Below are 18,513 nucleotides of genomic sequence, written 5' to 3'. Positions count from 1 at the left end.
GAGAATAAAGGGACTGAAAGCAGATGTGCCAAAAAGGACTTGGGAGTGCTGGTGGCTGAAAGGCTGGACATAAGCCATCAGTGTGCCCTAACAGCATCATTCAGTCTTGGGCCATCTGTGTCCTGAGCTCAGCCCTACAGTGTGGGCAGCAGGTGAAGCCGGGGGGAATCTGCCTCTTTGCCCTGCCCAGGTAGAGACTACCTGCAGAGCTACCTCCAGCTCTGGGGTGCCCAGTTCAGGAAGGATGTGAGAGAGAATCCAGAGGAAGACATGGAGATGATCAGAGGGATAGAGCAGCTCTGCTGTGGGAAAAGGCTGAGAGAATTGGGATTGTTAGGCTGGAGAAGAGGCTGTGGGGTGACCTGCTTGTGGTCTTCCAGTACCTGATGGGAGGCTGCAAGAAAGATGGAGAGATTCTTTACAAGGGTCTGGAGTGACAGAACAAGGGGGAATGGCCTCAAACTGAGAGCATGTTCAGATCAGATGTTGAGTAGTAGTCCATGTAAAGTGCTAACAAAGGTAGCTCTGGTTTCACATAGCTGCATTTAGTTCATTTGTGGGACTGAGAGCTCTGTGTTGTGTTTCTGCAGACTTTTGTCCACCATAACAGAACCTACAGAAGCTGGTGCTTGTGAGCCACCATCTACTGAGGACACATCTTCACCTTCCCTGGGAACAGAAGAAAGTGATCCTGACAAAGCTGAGCATGGTGGAATCAAGAAGGTCTGTTTCAAAGTTTCTGAGGAGGACCAGGAAGACTCTGGACATGACACAATGAGTTTCAGAGACTCCTACAGGTCAGTCTGAAGATTATGCCACTTGTACTTTACTAGTACTGTGTTTCAAAGTTCTCATTCCAGTATGGATTCAACAAACAGGTTGTTTTCCAGTCAGTCAATTACGTGGTATTCACTTAGAGAGCATTCACTTCACTTATGTATTCATTACATTTATTACCCTGGAGACATACACAGCAAAAATACTTCCCCCAAAATAATGCCAAAATACTAGGGTATCTAGAAAAGTGAATAAAATTAAATAAATAGGTCTAGTGTGACTTTCTGTGTCCTGTAGCCAGACACTACAGAAGTCCAGCAGAATTCTCAGACTGTTTGGTCTTATAGTAGCTGGTATTATCACTTGGTTCTGCAGCCAATTTTCCGGAAAGTCTAAGACACAGAGAAACAGAAAGGGACATTGAGTTTTTTATTTTTAATGGCCCTTTGAAACCACAAATGGAAATGTTTATTCAGGTGTCTCAAAATCTTTTTGGGACATGATTGACTGCTAGTTCTCCAGGAATATTTGCTACCAAAGGGTATTTCACTTCCAATTCTCTCTATTTTGGGGGCAAACATTTGGAGACTGAGCTTCAGAATAAGTGGGATAACAAATTGTTGCCATGTCTGATCACTGCAATTTAACATCCTTAGTAGGCCATTTTTACATTTCTAGTAAGATCATAAAGCTGGGAGGATTCCAGGGACCTGAATGAATGACCTGTCTCTGGAATGGCCCCACTGCAGTCCTGATGCTTCACTTGCTGTTGTTGGGCACTTGTACCAGTAAGCAATAGGTGCCACCGATGCAGGACTCCAGAGTGGCAGAAGTCTCTGGAGTCTGCACAGTCCAGTCCCTTACTCAGGACAGGGCCAGTATAATTGGTTGCTTGGGGTCTTGTCTGGTTGAATATTGATTGCCTCAGAGGACAAGCAAATACGAAGTCAATAAAGAAATAGAATGAGCACTTGCAGCGCTGAGATCTGGGGCATCGCTATTGTGGGAGATTTCAATCAGCACATGTGCTTTGGAGCTTTCTGAGTGAAATGTGCTTTGTTTCTTTCGCTGTTAATAGGGTATCCCTGTAGTTTAAATTTCTGTAATTCAGGCTAATTTATTCTGAGTAACAAAGTAACAGCACAAACAGTCTCTCTGGGTTTGTCACTTATTCCAGAATTCTACATATTTGTTTGAGAAATGTTTGAGAAACATTATTCTGTCTTATCTGTATTAGACAGAGGCAGAGAATTAAGCTTATATTACAGATAGTAGTTATTTGAGGGGGAATGTGTTTTTATAGGTTTTGATTTAAAAGAGCATTGATTAGCTACAAACTCAAGCAAATTGTAGATAAGAAAAGATTTTGTTTGCAATAGCCAACAAGACTTTTTTCTGTGATCGTTTGGAGGTGTAATTCATAAGGATTTGTATTGCAGAGTAGTTGCCATAAATATTAATCTTCCTGAGAAAAAAACAGGAACTTTAATACTCGATTTAAAAAAGGACAGCAAGAATCCCAATTAGGGTTCTTTCAGTTGCTCTTATATTTTTCTCTTATCTCAGTTAAAAATTACTTCAGGAGCAGAGATAGTGGAGAATTTTTTAAGCTTTGTTTTGGGCTTGTACCATTAAAACCACTGTCATTGTCACTTCATTGGAAGGGGGCAGCCTGAGATCCATAGTCTTTTTGGTTACTTTCAGTAAGAGAACTTTAAAGAGAGGAGATTCACTGTAGAATTTTCCAGATGCACATGAGCCAGGATTGGTGTGGAGCTGTCGTGATTCCTCCGTTTCATTGTAGGATCTGCAGTGCCTGATGGTCCAGTGCCTTAGATTCCCTAAATATTCTCTCCCACGTTCAGTATCTGTGCTACTGCAGCCTCTCTGTATGCTGGATTTGGATGCTGTAATACTCTGAGAATTGGTAGCAAACATTTAGTGGAGATGTCTGTTTTCATTATTTACAGAAACAAGGTGATGTATTAAGCATTCAGTGTTAACTGCAAATAGAAGAAGGCATCCTGTGGCAGTCCAGCTCCAGAGTCCTTGCTTAATGGCTGTTGTGCATGTCATTAGTTACAGTCCTTTCATTTTCACAGAACTAGGTTTGGGGAGACATGCTAATAAAGCAGAATAGCAGTGTGGGTGCCTGGGTGTGGGGACAGCCTTTGTTCAATCCCCTCTGTGCTCTCCTTTTCAGTGAGTGTAACAGTAACCGGGACTCCGTGTTGTCCTACACCAGCGTGCGGAGCAACAGCTCTTACCTGGGCAGTGATGAGATGGGATCAGGTGAGTGTGTGAACAGCTCACAGGCATCCTTCTCCTGCCCGGCCCTTCAGCAGTGCTGAGAAATCTTTGCTGGTTAGAAGCACTTGCATATTTAATTTGCACCGGTGGTCTCTTCAAAACTGATCACAAGAACATAAAGATACAGATTTGCATTTTTCTAATAAACCACAGTAAATTTGGAACATGGGAGAGGTGTTAGGCAGGCATAAGTTTCTTTAGTTATTGGATACTTGTATAATATGAAAATAATGGCCTTTGGCCTAAGAATTGGAGATAAAGCAGCAATCATTATTTACTTCACACCAATGTGAAGTAAATGCCCATGCCTCATCAAAGATCATGTTTGTAAGTTCAAAGCTTTTCATTTCTCCTGTATTAGGAGATGAGCTTCCCAATGATATGAGAATACCTTTAGACAAGCAAGACAAACTTCATGGCTGTCTGGAGCACCTTTTTAACCAGGTATGTAAAGTGTTATTCTTACACAGAATTGCTTTCTCTTTATCAATGTCAATCAAAAAATTGAAAGTACTAAATTTGGTTATGAAATAATATTTTGAGGAAGGCATACTATAGAGATTTTGGGGCACATTATAGCAAATATAGGACAGTTTGATGAATCACTTTTATCTGTTTTATTGAAGTTGCCTTGTGATTTAAACAAGGCTGACTTACCTAAGGCTTATAAGACTTTTTCATGAAAAAAACGACAAACTTCTAGTACTTTGTTTGATGAAAATGGATCACATTTGCAGATTTCAGGAGTTTCTCACAAGTTTAGCGTGCAGATGTGTTTATAATATGTAACCACAGACAGTTTGCTATTCTCTTACCTCATCGGCACACAGATCATCATTGTGCAAAATGCTGTTATTAAATGTGAGGGCTCTTGAGGCCAGTTCATGGCTGCAAAGTCTGACTGCTGTGTGTCAGTCGTTCCAAAATACAAATAGTGTAAGGGCTCCGCAGTTTCCCACAGGAGTTCTGTTCAGATTTTCTTCTGCAAGTCTTACTGACACTGATCGATAATGTTCCAATTGTAGGTTGATGCAATCAATGCACTTCTAAAAGGACCAGGAATAAATAAGGCCTTTGAGGAAACCAAGCACTTTCCCATGGACCACAGTTTGCAAGGTAAAGAAATAGATTGACTGTATTTAATAATGTGATTTCCAAGACTTCAGAGCTTAACATGAAAGCATATGTGCTATGGCCACACAGAGTTCCTTAACTCTGCCATCTACCCAGTTGTGCATTAGGCAGGTGCCATGCCTGAAATTATTGTACCTCAAAGAGGTAATTTTCATAGGAATTCCTCCTGAAACACAGAGAAGCCTCTTTTGTTACATGCTGCTCAATTCTTTCAGCTCTTTCACAAGTTTCCAAATCCCCGCTTTGCTGTAAATGTATTTGAAAGGGTACAAAGTAGGGATAGTTAGATTCAAGGTAAAGGAGTGCTCTGATAAGCCAAGGAGGGGCTGACCACTGAACATCTAGGGCACCAAAGGTTCTACCTCAATTTGTTTAATGACTTGCTCTGCTTTTCTTCAGCTGGATGATTGCCAGAGTAAATTCATCCTCATATAACGCTTATTTTGAAAACTGATTCCCATAGAGAGCAAACAGATGATACCATGTTTTCTTTTTCCTCAGGGAGTGTGATGACTGTTTGGTCTTGATGGTCTTTTGGGGCTCAGGATGTGGTTTCTTTTCTGCCTGAAATACACAGGATTTTATTTTTTAAATACTTGCCGCATTTCCTTCCCCATTTGAAAGCTGAAATATTCCCTACTACTCCTGCTCTTCCTCAGGTGCTGTCGGAGATGAGAGCTCCAACCTCTCACAAGCTCTAGTTTTTAGTTACAGTGGCAAACTCTAGAACTAGAACTAGAACTAGAGATCTTTTCATGCCTTTTTTTTTTCCCTGGACTCCAGAAATAACTCCTGTGAAGTTCTGTTATATGTACTCATCTCTGTGAACGCATTCACATTTGCATAGACTTGAGAAGCATCTGTTATCCTTTCCATGCACTGTTGGAATGAAGTGAAGAAATAACAGACATTTCTTTTATTTTTGCTTAAACAGAATCTCATTTATTAAAAGTAGATTAATTACCCTGAGAGAATCTTTTAGTTAACTGATCACACTGAGGAACAGACAAGCCCTGCCTACACTCAGCTGGAATCCTGGACCACAGTGTCTGTTTAATAGCTACCATAGACACCTTTTTGTGATGGATGGACATTGGAATGCTCTTCTGGTCCTGTCCAGGATCAGTTATTTGGCATAATTTTTTTTGTTTCTCTGTCTGCTTATGCATTTCATGACAAACAATGAGGTGTTTGGCTTAACTACATAGGTAAGTCATGGAGAATAAATTTTCTACTCTGTAATTAATAGTTATCTTTCATCAGGCGAAAGAAAGCAGGATATTGCAGAATTTCTCATTGTATTACAGGATGTGACAGTTGCAGGCAAAAAGTTGATCTTATTCTCTGGATCTATCCAGCACAGCTGCCTGCAGGTCATTAAAGGCAGAGGAAGCAGGGTTCTTTGTCTAGTGAGTGGGGCAGAGCTCCCTTCACTGTGCATGTGAGCCAGGCCCACAGTCCTGAAAGCAGTGCAGGGAAACTACTGATAATGGGACTATGGGAATAGTCTTTTGCCCTATTAGTTCTATTTTGGGATCTTTTGAATTCCCAATTACTGTTACTGGTACTGCATATCTGCTTTCATCTGTATTCACAGTATAACTCCTAAGCCACTCTTAGTTATGTGGCATTTCCTAAATGGCTAACACACTCCATGTTTTCTAGAATTTAAACAGAAGGAAGAAACCACAGTTAGGTGCCGGAATAATATTCAAGCCAGCATTCAGGAAGATCCATGGAACCTTCCGCTGCGCATCAAGAACCTTGTTGACATCATACAGAAACATGTGGAAGGTCTGTAAATAAGGAAACGTGTGTTACTAGCTTCAGGAAGAAGAGATCTTAATCAAATCTAGCAGTTGATTTCATAATTTTAACTTATATTGTAATAAGGCTGTCCTGGGCTCTAGAGAGGACCAGGTAGAGCAGGTTATGGTTTCCAGAGTCCTGGTGCTTTATGGTAAAATGGCACCTGTGCAGCAATTCCAAAGAACTTTTCATCAGCACATTCAGATTGATGTCAGACTGATCTATCTTTCTGTGCTTTTTAAACCCTTCTAGAAAATGAAGAGAGAGATGTTTGGTATATTCCAAACTGTAAAGTGAATGTTAATCAGATATTACAACATCCTAAACCACTGCAGTCTGGTTGAACTGAAACAGGAGATGAAACTGACATTTACAGATCAGTTTGAAACACTGGATAATAATCACCTCCTTAGGGATTCATCTGCAAATGCAATTTGTTTCCAGTAATTCATGGTAGTTAGCCAGTAAAATTCTTTGCTTTACACTTCGGTTTTTTTCAGTCATGAACATGTCTGTGCAGGTGAGGGCTATCAGACATGGCCATGCTGGTGCCAGGGATTTGGGGCAAATGAGGGAACTGTTAACCAGCTGCAATCAAATCTACCTTGGTATTATGTTGACTACAGCATTTCTTTTCTTAACTGTTTTAGATGGGAAGAATCAGCTGCTTTTGGCCTTGTTAAAATGCACAGGTAAGGGATTTTCATTTTTTACAAAACAGCATACCTAAGAAGTCCCTAAGTCTGTGGGTTTTTACCAAAATAACATACCCAAGAATTCCCTGAGACAGGGTTTTTCTGTCTTCATTTTTTCCTTTGTACAATCCTCCTTCTCAGATGGAAGAGAACCCTCCTTCCCTTTATTGCTTTCTGCTGTGGTGAGAACATGCAGCAAAAATGAGATCTATTTCACAACTTTTTTGAGCCCATGGACTCTGTCATCGTTCCAAACAGAGCAGGCATACTGAAATTACAGCCAAGAAAAGGCAAAGACCTTACATGTGCAAGGAGAACCCAAATATGCTGGGGACATCAGGAACCTGTTACCACACACCAAACATTGTGCTTGCAGAGCAAGGGACAAGTCTTTACAAGGAGCCTAGGCACAGTCTTTTTGTAATTGTGGCACTTACTTGGAGTCCTTTTGTTAGAAAATAACATAATACATAATGGGAAACTGGTGCCACACTTGATTCTCAAATCTTCATAGAATGGAGATCAGAGATTTGTATGACTCTAACTTATCTCTCAGCTCTTGCCAGGGCTGGTCTGTGATTCTGTCCAAACCAAGCTGTGTGCCAGTCTACTGACCATAAAGGCTGGGCTTTGACAGCAGATAAAATGTCTCCCAAAGTATCTCTCTATGGATGCCCCATCTCCTGCAGCATTTCCATGAACATCCACTGGAAAGAAGGATGGTTGCCCTTAAGCTGAAAATATGGCCCAGGGCCTGGTGTGTGTTAGTCAGTCTATTGTGTTCAGTGCTTATAAAAATAATCCTTAGAAGCTTCTGAGTGATGTCTTCAGCTTGTTTCCCTAGGGAACAGTGCCTTGCCAATGAGAGGCTGCTGCAGCACTGCAGAACCTGCTGGAGGGGCTGGGGGTGCCTGGGAAGTAACTCCTTACTTATTCATGTGCCTCTCTGGCCTGCAGTCTCCTGAAGCATGACAAGATTGATTTGACCAGCATGTGGCTGCCTGGCAGGCACACTGGAAGCAAAAGTAACATAGAGGAAATTCTCTCAAGGAATAAACCAATTGGTACCGTATGGATGGGCCCAGTTAATGCATTAGGTATATGGGAAGCTGACAAAATACAGATAGATGGGGGAAGATTAATCTCTAATAGCCCAGGAGAGAAGTAATGGTGGAGACCTTCTTTCAATAATTCTCTTGCTCCTGTAAACGTAAAAAGAATCCAGATACGGCTGTAACTAAGGAATTGGTTACTTTCCAGTACTTAGTTTCTTTCCACTGAGAAGGAGCATGCAGATGGCAGAGGGAGCAATGAACAGTCAGTTGGACTAGAAAATGTCACAACATGTGCTTGTGTCAGCTGTGCTGTTTTTATCTATCCATGCAGGTCACACAGCAAGAAGAGGTTATTTGTGCCGTCATTGCAAAGCTACAGCAGAAGCCAAACGTCATGTGCGCACACACACACACACACACACACACACACACACACACACACACACACAGAAACTTCCTTTGTTGGCAGTGAGAAGGAAGATAAGTGTATTCATGACTTCTTCATGCATCTCTCCCCTTCTCTGACAGATACTGAGCTACAGCTGAGACGTGATTCCATCTTCTGTCAGTCTCTTGTGGCTGCTGTTTGCACCTTTTCAGAGCAGTTACTGGCTGCTCTCAACCATCGGTACAACAACAATGGGGAATATGAAGAGAGCAGCCGAGATGCCAGCAGAAAATGGCTGGAACAGATAGCAGCCACTGGAGTTTTACTAAACTACCAGTCTCTTCTCTCCCCCGCTGTGGTAAGAATAAGAATTGTGGTATCCTTGGGTCTGCTTACATTTGCCTGTGTGATTCTGTGCCACTCAGCACAGCCAGAGCTGTTGAACCTCTTACCTGTATTCCAGCAGCATATTCAGACTCTCACTACTGCAAACTCTGGAGATTCCACAGCTGACAACCAAGTGCCACATTCCTCATCCAGTCAGATTCGCCTCTTCACAAATGCTGGACCCATTGTCACACTAGAACACTATAGAAAACAGTCAGCCTTCATATTTGGAGTAATGCTGCTGCATTTAGAGAGGTTTTAGTGCTCAGCTGTTGGTGGTATGAGTGTCCTCTGCCATCCCCGGTGAGGACACACATCTCCCAAACGGGTGAGGAAGTTCTGATTATTGCAGGAGTTCAGACTAACAGATAGAGTTCAGTCTCGGTCTGTGGTGCTGGGGCTTGAGGCACCATGTCTAAGGAGAGGAACCATGCTTGCATAGTTAATTGGCACCTAATGGACAGATGAGCTACAGCTACAGGAGATCAGCTGCTGAAACTTTAAAAATGCTAAGAAAAGAGAGGCATAAAACAGACAAGTAGCTCTGATATTATAGAGAAGGGAGTTTTTTTCCTCTGCTTTGTAGATATTGTAGATTGAGTGTGGAGATTTTTGATAAAATACAGTCCAAACTATCTATGTGTTTAACTGCTATTTGTTTGCATTGCATAGAAGGTAACAGTATTTATTTTGCAGTAACTGATCAGCTGTTCTTCACATTTGTAGCTATAAAGTTTGGAGAAAGAAATCCCTTCAAAATTACTCTGTTTTTAACCCTCTCTACTCAGTGAATCACATCAAATGACATCTAAGCAAAGGGTGGTTAAAGTTGTATCACAGAGTTAAAAGCTGTTAGTGATTTTCTGGCTGGGATGGAGCTAATGGAAGGCTCTGCACTCTGCTTTAGGTGTCCTGAACCAAAACATGCCCATAACAACAGTACCTTCCTGTCACTCATTTTCTGGCAGATAATAACCTATTTGTATCTGTTGCCTTGCCCTACAGAAGGAGGAGCGCACCATGCTGGAAGACATCCAGGTTACTCTGGCTGAACTAGACAAAGTTACCTTCTTTTTCAAGCAGCTGGATGAAAGCCTTGTAGCAAGTGAGTATTCTCTGTTTCTTGAGGCTTTTTTTTTTTTTTGGTATGTTCTATGGATTAATATCCTCTATGACTGTAAATGCAAGAGACCATGTCACACTTGGAGAGCACTGGGCAGCTTCTCTGAAGCACTGCTGTATTCCCTCAGCTTCCCCCGCAAGCACACAGCCCCTAAAGCAGGACTGACACGATGGAATGGTGGTGCATGTGCTGTGCTGTGTAGCTGTGGCCCGTGCCAGCATGCCTCGTCTGTGTCATTCTGTGCAGAGGGAGGGGATATGACAGAGAATTAGCACCACACTCCCTGTGGTAAATTCCCAGCTTTTCAGTGTCTAGTGTCTTACCCTGCCAGATCTTTCTCTTCGTGAGAAGAGATCTTTCTCTTCATCTTCACTGGATGAAATGCCATGAAACAACATGAGATTCTAATTATTAACCATATTTACTGTATTTGGATCAAACATCATTCTAGGTCACACTATGATCTTTTATGTATAAGATTTCAGAGCCTGCATTCTCTCCATAAAGACTCTCCCTTATTCACCTTATGGTGATGTGATATATCATTAGATAATCTAACAAACTCAGATAGCAGTGGTTTCATAATCCTCCTGCTGTGCTAAAACAGCAAGTGTTTTATCTTTATTTCTCCAGATACTCACGTCATCTACCACATCGAAGGAAGTCGTCAGGCCTTGAAGGTTATCTTTTATCTTGACAGCTACTACTTCTCCAAACTGCCTGCTCGGTTTCAGAATGGGGGAACCTTGAAACTGCACACAGTGCTCTTTACAAAAGGTGTCTATTAAAAGCTTTCTTGGGAAAAATAAGCTAACTACCAATTTTGAAAGATTAAAAATAAAAAATGACCATGAAGCTCTTAAAAAAGCAGCTGAGACCTACAGACTCACTTAGGAAGCAGACATTTCTATTTCAGGAAGCCCTGGGGGAGTGCTAGACTTTAGAATTAGACACAGTCATGAGAACAAGATGTGCTTGTTTGTGGCTTTTTTATGCCTCAGCCATAGAGACATTATGCTGGACTAAATGGATAGTTCGATCTAGTGTAGGATCAAGAGATGTGCCCAGGCTACAGAGAAGTGTTTTAAAAAGCCAACACAGTGACAGAATCACATGGGATAGAAATCGACTTGATAAGCAAATATTCACACCAAAACACAACACACGAAATTTCTTTCAGGGGAGCACTAATGGGGAGTAATTGCTGTCAGACAGAACTGCTTTCTGTGAAGCACTGTACTCCCATACTGGGAAAAGCATTAAATTTACTGACTAACAGAATCAGCCTTGACATGATCCAGCAGTCATATGCTGAGCAATGAGATGATACAGAGATAAATAAATTAATTTTAAAAAACCACTAATAACATAGCTTTAGTAAAGTGTTTTCTTCTTCAGCTCTGGAGAGTACAGAGGGACAGTCACAACCAGCTGGTTCACCTCTAGAAGAACTCCCACAGCAAATTAATGGTGTTTCACTTGAAAAAGTGCAGCAATACTACCGTAAACTCAGGTATTTTGTACTTCTGCTTTGCCTTAAAAGACATTGAGCACTCCTTATTAAGGGCCTTAAAATTTAATGAAAAATATGTTTCCTGATGAGGTTTTTGTTCAAATAGGCTTTTTGGAGATCCTCATTGTTTGGGAAACTCGGTAATTTTTTCCCAATAGTTTAGTCCATTCAGAAGGAATGCAGATTTGACCTCAGAATTTTGTGCAGAGCTAGAATTATATTGTTCTTAATGGGGATTTGGAATATGTTAGTACAGACTCTGTAAATTACTGCAATCTCAATGGTTCAATAAGGAAGCAGATCTTCAAGTACAGGATTTTTAGCATAGCCTTCTCAGCTGTTTTATACAAGGTAGTGTACATATATGTGCTTGAAGTGGGACAAACCTGACTAATGTAGTACCTGCTGGCCTTTTTGCAGGACATTTTACCTAGAGAGATCAAACTTGCCCACTGATTCCAATACTACTGCAGTGAAGATTGACCAGGTATTGTTTTTGTGCTTATTTCTGCAATAAATTCTCTCATGGAAGTATTATTTCAACATCTCTAAAATTCTAGTTGTGGGATACCTGTATGGCAGATCTATACAAACATGAACAGCATTTTAAAATATTCCCAACGTTAAAGGGGGATCTGAATTTCTGTGAAGCTTGGCTACAGTTCTTTTGTTGAGAAGGAAATGTTCAGAATCTGGGTAGACACAAACCCCCTTCACTGCAGCACTAAAGAGACTCTGTGTGACCCTGCCTGCCCTTGCCAAACATGGTGTCTGATGCCAGACAGAATAGGCTCGTTTTCCTCTCCCACAGATGTATGAAAATGAACAAATGTTCACTTTGCAATTGTTAAAATTTGTTCACTGTGTACACTTTGTTGCAGAGAAAACAAGAAAATAGTGCTGCCCAGCATCTCACATGTAGGCAGTCTGTCTAACTGGGCAGGTGACGTGGCTATATGCATGTAAAAGCATTAAAATGCTACTGCAGGGAACATCTCTGCAATTGTAATACACATTGTAAACAATCTGCTTGATTTGTGATAAAAAATTGTCCCAAGCGTAAGTAATTTTATTTTGCCACTTCCAAAGTTCCTAAATATTGTAAATAGTTGTTACTGTGTGGTAGTTATGTTCATGTAAAAAATTGTGCGTAGGCAATGGTATAAAGACTTGTAAATGTCTTTATAGCTTGGTGTTAATATGCAACGGATTGTTTTTGTATTGCTTTGTTTAGCTTATTCGCCCTATCAATGCAATGGATGAGCTTTGCAGGCTGCTGAAGTCTTTCATCAGTACAAAGCCAGTGCAGTCAGGATGTTCCAGCAGTGCCTCATCAGGAGCTGGCCTGCTGCCCATATCCTCCGAGCTCTGCTACCGGCTGGGAGCCTGTCAGATCACCATGTGTGCCACTGGCATGCAGAGGTGAGTGAGGGTTAAACCTGTGTGCTACTTCTGTGATGGCAGCTTCTGTCCTTTCTAGAGATGTATCCTCATCAAAGCAAAATAAGGGAAATTTTAAGGGAATGTAATAAGGACCTAAATCTGCTGCCATCTTTACTTCAGGGTAGGTTGTAACTTTTAATACTTTCGTTAATAAGTAGTATTGACACAAGCAGTGCCTCATCCAATGCAACTGACCAAGTGATCTCGTTGCATAGAAGTTGTAGTCAGCATTGTCTTCAGTTGCACACTGAAAATGTAGGAAGTTGCTCAAAAATAGCTTTAGAATCTTGGTGTGTGCACATGTTGATTTTGAAACACACCACCATTCTGCCAGTGTCTCAAAAGTAAAGATTAATTTGTGAATCCGTTTAAAATGAATCAATGCAGAAGAGCAGTGACATGCAGCCCTGTAGTAATGATGCTGGAGACTCAAATAATTGTAGTATCCAGGTGCAGCAAGACTGAAGTAATTTAATAGTTTTGTGTGTAAGAAAATCTAAAAAAGTAAATAAAAATAAATAGGTAACGGAAGCAATACTTAACAGGTAAGTGTTCTGCACAAGCGTATTTATACTTCTAAGCTATGATCTGTGATTCTCCTCATTCAGGAGTACGCTGAGTGTGTCCCTGGAGCAAGCAGCCATACTGGCCCGCAGCCATGGGCTCCTGCCCAAGTGTATCATGCAAGCTACAGACATCATGCGAAAGCAGGTGAGTGTTTGCATGTGTCTGCTGCGTGCCGCCGTTGTCCAGTAACATCATGGTGCAAACACCAGTTTATCGTGCTGTGCCATGGTACTTTGTGCACTGCAAACCTACAAGTCCAACTCCTACTAATGGCTGAATAACTACACCTGTGTGTGAGAAAAACAAGTTAATTTTTATATGTACAGCCTCTACAGCAATTCAAGCCTGTGCCTCTGTATATTGTGTGTGCCCTGACAGTTAGAAAAGAGAGAATGTGCAGAATATTTAAGACAATTTCTGTACAGAAAAAACCCAAGTCTCAGTCATAGTGTTAAAATATCAGAAATTACCTAGTGCTAGATAGCAGTGCTTGTAAAGTAGCTTGGGACTAATTTATGTTTTAGGTAAACATAGATGATAATTGTATCCACCCAATGTATTCAAAATGTTTTAGAAGTAGTTAATGGATTCTTAAATAGGAACCACACTCCTATTATAATATTTTTTCCTAAGAATTATTTGCTTTATCAATACTGTTGGTACCACAAATTCTCTGTTTTCACAGGGACCAAGAGTTGAAATCTCTGCCAAAAATCTGAAAGTGATGGACCAAATGCCACAGCATGCACCTCGGTAGGTTATTATTAGTATTTTAGTTAGTATTTTACATTTTCTCTGAGTGCTGATTTTGTTTCTGTAACAATTGTGGAGTTCCTTCTATAACCAAAGATGATCTTAGTAGCAATACTGGGAAAAAAAAGGAAAAAGAAATCGTTCTTTTTTCTTCCTGTACTAAACTAAGTATACACTTTAGATTAATCACCTTTGCTGCTTACGACTTGCAGATCATCAGATGCAAGGGTTTCTGCATTTTCTGAATCAAACGTAGCTGATCTTTTTTGGACTGTTTCTATAAGTCGGCAAAGCTAGTGATGGACAGTCATCTCTGGAATGTTCAGAAAAAAATTTCTGAACAGGAAATTTGACTGCAGATATGCAAAGATAATACAGTAATGTGCTTACAAGAGTCTGATGGTTTAGTTCTGGCAGAGCAGGTTTAAGAGCAAGCACTTCCAGTCAGAGTAACCACACAGTAATGCAGCCCTGAGGAACCTCAGTTGCCCAGGGTTGTATATGGGTTTGTCTAGAAGGCAGCTTTGAAAAGTACTCTACATTTGTGAATCCTACTGCATCTAATGGGAGATAGAGATGTTCATCGCTCTCTACAAGAGAATAATACATTTACTTTTACGTAAAGTATCTTCAGTCAGTTTCTTCCAATTTCATCTCTCAGAGAGAAAAGAATGTTCTTTAATAAACTGTAACACAGCATTTTCCCACAATGGCAGTAATTTGTCATGGTTTAGGTGACAGTTTATACAGAACCTGTCTGTACAAATACCAGAGAAACTTCTGATTCTGTTGTTGTTAATGGCATTGTTTACATGAAGGCAAAACAGTTCTGGCCCACAAGAATCAGCATCAGAAAAGGTCCAGCAAAGTCTGTATCATATCTTTAGACAGAACAAATGTGTTTGCTAGTGCCAGAGTCCTCCACAGAGCACACTGGTTCGGTGTTAAGGAAACATCCTTAAACACTGATATCTTATTTACCCATTAAGACTTCTGAGTTAGTCTAAATTAGCCCTTCTTTTAATTTTTCTTTTTTTCTCACCTATCCACTCCTCAAAAAGTTTATAGAAAATTATTTTAAAATTTGGAGACACTGGTGATGCTCCCTCTAGCAGTCTTGGTTCATTTTCTCAGAGACATTAAAGAGAGTAGAATTTTGCACTGAGAACCTTATCCTTCTGTTGGATTTCAATTGCTATTTCAAAAACAAATAAAGCAATGGTGTTGGCTCCTGTACCATGGCCTGGGTGCCATCCATCAGTGTTTTGGCATTGTAGTTATTTTGCCGTATTAATAGCCACACATTACTTTGGCTCCACTGATATGGCCATAACCATGTTACCTTCAAAAAGAAGCAGTTTTAAAACAAAATCACAAGATCAGGCATTTCTTTCTTTTGAGTACACTCTAAATCACAGTGATAAATTCCAGAACTATTTACTTGGATTATTTCAGGGCAATGAAAGCTCGGATATGAGTGTTCCTACTGGGTTCCATCATAATGCAAAACAAAACTGAGAAAAGTTAAAAGGAGATCTGGTGAATTAACTCCCAGGATTATATTTCTTAGCACAAATCTGTAATAGCTGTCTTGAAAGAGAAGTTGTAAAAGACTTGAGTTTATTCTGATGTAAAGAAGAAAAAGCCAAGAAAAAGCTCACAAAATCATACATGAATGACAGGTCAACATGTGCTTAGTGGTTAAACATGTGTTTAACCACTATTCGCAATTTGTTGATCTTGTGAGTCAAAAAATTTCTGTGAGAACATGATTATTAATTTTAAGATTTGTTCAAGCATGTCAGCAAGTAGACATGTTCTTTTATGTATTTGGTATCCCAGCCTGTATGACAGGGAGAACTTTTTTGTTCAGGAAAAATGCTGAACTGGGTTTAAAATCAAAGGAAATAGAAAAAAAGACAAGGGACTGTTGAAAAACCAAATTGAACTGAAATTAAGCGGAAGTGATGGAAAGTCTCAAATAATATTGTAAACAGTGATCATAAATACTTTAGTTAATGAATGACTAGTGGCACTTCTACACTTGCAATTACTAAGATTAAAAATGGGAGTATTCTTGATACCTCATTACCTCTAAAGCTTGCAGAATAACAAAGAAGCTGCTGACCCTCGTATGTGAATCCAGTAAGTTTGTCATTATCCCTGTGATCTCTAATTCTCTACTCTTCCTCTGCACTAAAGACTCTATAGGTTGTGCCAGCCGCCTACAGAGGGGGATTTATAGGAGTAAGAGGCACCTCTTGGCAGCCCCACGAGAGCGCTTGGCTCTGCGGAGCCTGGCCGAGGACCCTGCGAACTGACCCCGATGGTGCTGCTGTGCTCGGCAGGAGAGGGACCTGCTGGCCCAGGCATCAGGAATGCAGGATCCATGGATTTCTTTGACTTCAAATTCTTGAAACAAATACCCCAGGCAAGAACGGATGCTGCTGCCATTCAGATGCCTGGAAAATGATCATTATGCTTCAAGAAAGCACAGTTCTCCTGGTGACTTGTTTGTGCAACCACCAGAAAACTGTGGACTTCAAGATACAGCTTGGTTCAGAAAATCCTGCTGGACATGCCTCTCTCTCTCTCTACTGCCCCTGGCACCCATTTAACTGCCAGCAGGTTTTGGTCAATGTCCTTTAGGGGTAGTTTCATGAACCCCACATTTTCATGAACTGACCTGCACTTTTGAGCAAAGAATAGCACAATCTATGGTTTATTCAAATAGGAACATAAAGAATTTCTTCTGGAGTAATTTTCCACTTCAGCCCAGTGAGAGAATCTCTCTATGCTGCAGAGTATACATTCCATAATACTTCTTATCATTACTGCATTTTACTTACTGTAGCTTTCAGGTTTTGATTAACTCTTTTTACTAATGCCCTGTGATTATGTACTCTGGAATAGAGTGCTTATGAAGAGCAGTGTAGGATTTTTACAAAAACTTTACAAAGAAAAAATACAGTCTGATAATCTGATTATTTTAACAGATGTAGTTTTAAAAACAGGTCAGAAGAACTATACTTATTTATGTGGAGTGGAATAATATGTGGTTTTGATCATGTTATTATATGTACAAGATGAAAATAAAAATTATATTGTTTAAAATGGGACCAATATACTGGCAGTTACACAGCTACTCCCAGTTTACTGAAAAAATCTACATTATTTAAAATCTTCAATATTTAAGTAGTCTTTAATACAGTTATTAAGATGTATTAGGGATGCTTTTAAGTTAAAAGAAAAAAGGAATCATGTATATAATGTTCTTTATTTTTCCTTGTTTAAAAAATTGTTCTCCATTCTGTCAGTATTACCCTAAGCACTGTTGTTTTTTCCAGGTTACTGGCTGAAACTAATCAAAGCATATCAGCAGTCTCAGGACAGAAATAATGTTCTTTTGGAGTGAGTGCCTTAACATGACCAACCTTCCCTAACATGGCAGGTGTACAAGAAACTCCCCATTCCTGTTCCTCCACAGCCTCCTTTAAACCAGTTCCAGTCAGGAAACCCAGGAGTGCTTTGCAGTAATGTATATTTTATGAAATAAAGGTTTGGGGGTTTTATTTGTGTTGTTGTTTGTTTTTTAGTGGGCTTAATACATGCAAAGCAAATAATTAAATGAAAATTTAATTTAATCAAAAACTAATGGATGTTTTCATTTGGACATGAAGGCCTCTAATTTTTATCATCTTCTCTTGAACACAAAACTGTTTATGGCAAATTATGGGAGATGCAGTTTGTTCTGAATCTCGTTTCTTAATTTTTTAATATTTGCTTTCTTCTCTTACAGACTGAAATAATTTTGGGGAGGGAAATTATTTTTATTTTCTCCTTTTTTATTTCTTACTGTTTCTTCTGATCTGCAGCAATGTATTGCAGGGAACTAGGACAGCCTATGGACTGCCAGCTTTGGGATACAGATTTGGTACTGGGTGTCCATTCTGGACTGCAACCAGATGAACAGATCTCTATTTCAATGCACTTTTTGTTAATTTTGGAAAAGTTACTCTTACCATTTGCTATTTGAAGAAAAAATTTGATGTTTCTTCACTGAATCCAGAATTTCAAATGTACATAGTACTATAAGAACCTTAGAAACACCCCAAAGTAAAAAACAACCCGTGGGGTGAGCCCTGCCTGTGTCCCCATCAGTTTGCTCTGCAGAAGGGCCTGGGCAGGATCCTGGCCCATGCCTGCAGCCTCTGGCAACATGACAGATGCAGAGAAAGGTGTACAAGGGCATTTACACTGTGCACTGTTTTACACTGCAATGTATGTGTTATTCTCACTTAAAACTTGAGAGACGTTTTTATTATTAAAAGTTGGTTTATATTATAAGGAAAGAAGGTTGATCTCATTTTCTGTTACTCCCTTTAGTTCCTTTGTCCTGCATTTTGTTGAGCATGGCATGGGGAGCAGCCAGAAGTTTAAGTGGTAAGGGGAAAGCTGGGTTTGATTTGCCAGCTCAAACTGGCAGTGTAGTCAGTCAGCCTGTTTGTGCAGTCTCCTAAAGGTGTGGGGGAGACCACAGGTTCCTGGTTTGATGATGT

The 18,513-nt window shown here is 40.2% G+C and overlaps 1 protein-coding gene across 3 annotated transcripts in view; it reads left to right on the top strand.

Moving 5' to 3' along the window:
• Nucleotides 1–18,306, top strand: part of PREX1 (phosphatidylinositol-3,4,5-trisphosphate dependent Rac exchange factor 1) — a 118,852-nt gene extending 100,546 nt beyond the window's left edge. For 2 of the 3 annotated variants that reach the window (XM_039719266.1, XM_039719265.1), the window contains exons 26-40: nucleotides 591–797; nucleotides 2,981–3,069; nucleotides 3,449–3,531; nucleotides 4,113–4,203; nucleotides 5,887–6,015; nucleotides 6,681–6,722; nucleotides 8,309–8,526; nucleotides 9,561–9,660; nucleotides 10,312–10,455; nucleotides 11,077–11,191; nucleotides 11,612–11,678; nucleotides 12,426–12,613; nucleotides 13,243–13,345; nucleotides 13,887–13,954; nucleotides 16,157–16,230. In XM_039719266.1, the coding sequence (XP_039575200.1) occupies nucleotides 591–797; nucleotides 2,981–3,069; nucleotides 3,449–3,531; nucleotides 4,113–4,203; nucleotides 5,887–6,015; nucleotides 6,681–6,722; nucleotides 8,309–8,526; nucleotides 9,561–9,660; nucleotides 10,312–10,455; nucleotides 11,077–11,191; nucleotides 11,612–11,678; nucleotides 12,426–12,613; nucleotides 13,243–13,345; nucleotides 13,887–13,954; nucleotides 16,157–16,199 (1,687 nt within the window). In that variant the 3' untranslated portion in view covers nucleotides 16,200–16,230. Of the gene's footprint in view, nucleotides 1–590; nucleotides 798–2,980; nucleotides 3,070–3,448; nucleotides 3,532–4,112; nucleotides 4,204–5,886; nucleotides 6,016–6,680; nucleotides 6,723–8,308; nucleotides 8,527–9,560; nucleotides 9,661–10,311; nucleotides 10,456–11,076; nucleotides 11,192–11,611; nucleotides 11,679–12,425; nucleotides 12,614–13,242; nucleotides 13,346–13,886; nucleotides 13,955–16,156 lie in introns of all 3 variants that reach the window. The other variant, XM_039719264.1, reaches the window with a different exon arrangement.
• The last annotated feature ends 207 nt before the right edge of the window (nucleotides 18,307–18,513 follow it).

The sequence above is a fragment of the Passer montanus genome, unplaced genomic scaffold (assembly GCF_014805655.1).
Source record: "Passer montanus isolate IOZ18808 unplaced genomic scaffold, ASM1480565v1 scaffold41, whole genome shotgun sequence".
NCBI lineage: Eukaryota > Metazoa > Chordata > Aves > Passeriformes > Passeridae > Passer > Passer montanus.
This window is presented reverse-complemented; position numbering and strand designations above follow the sequence as displayed.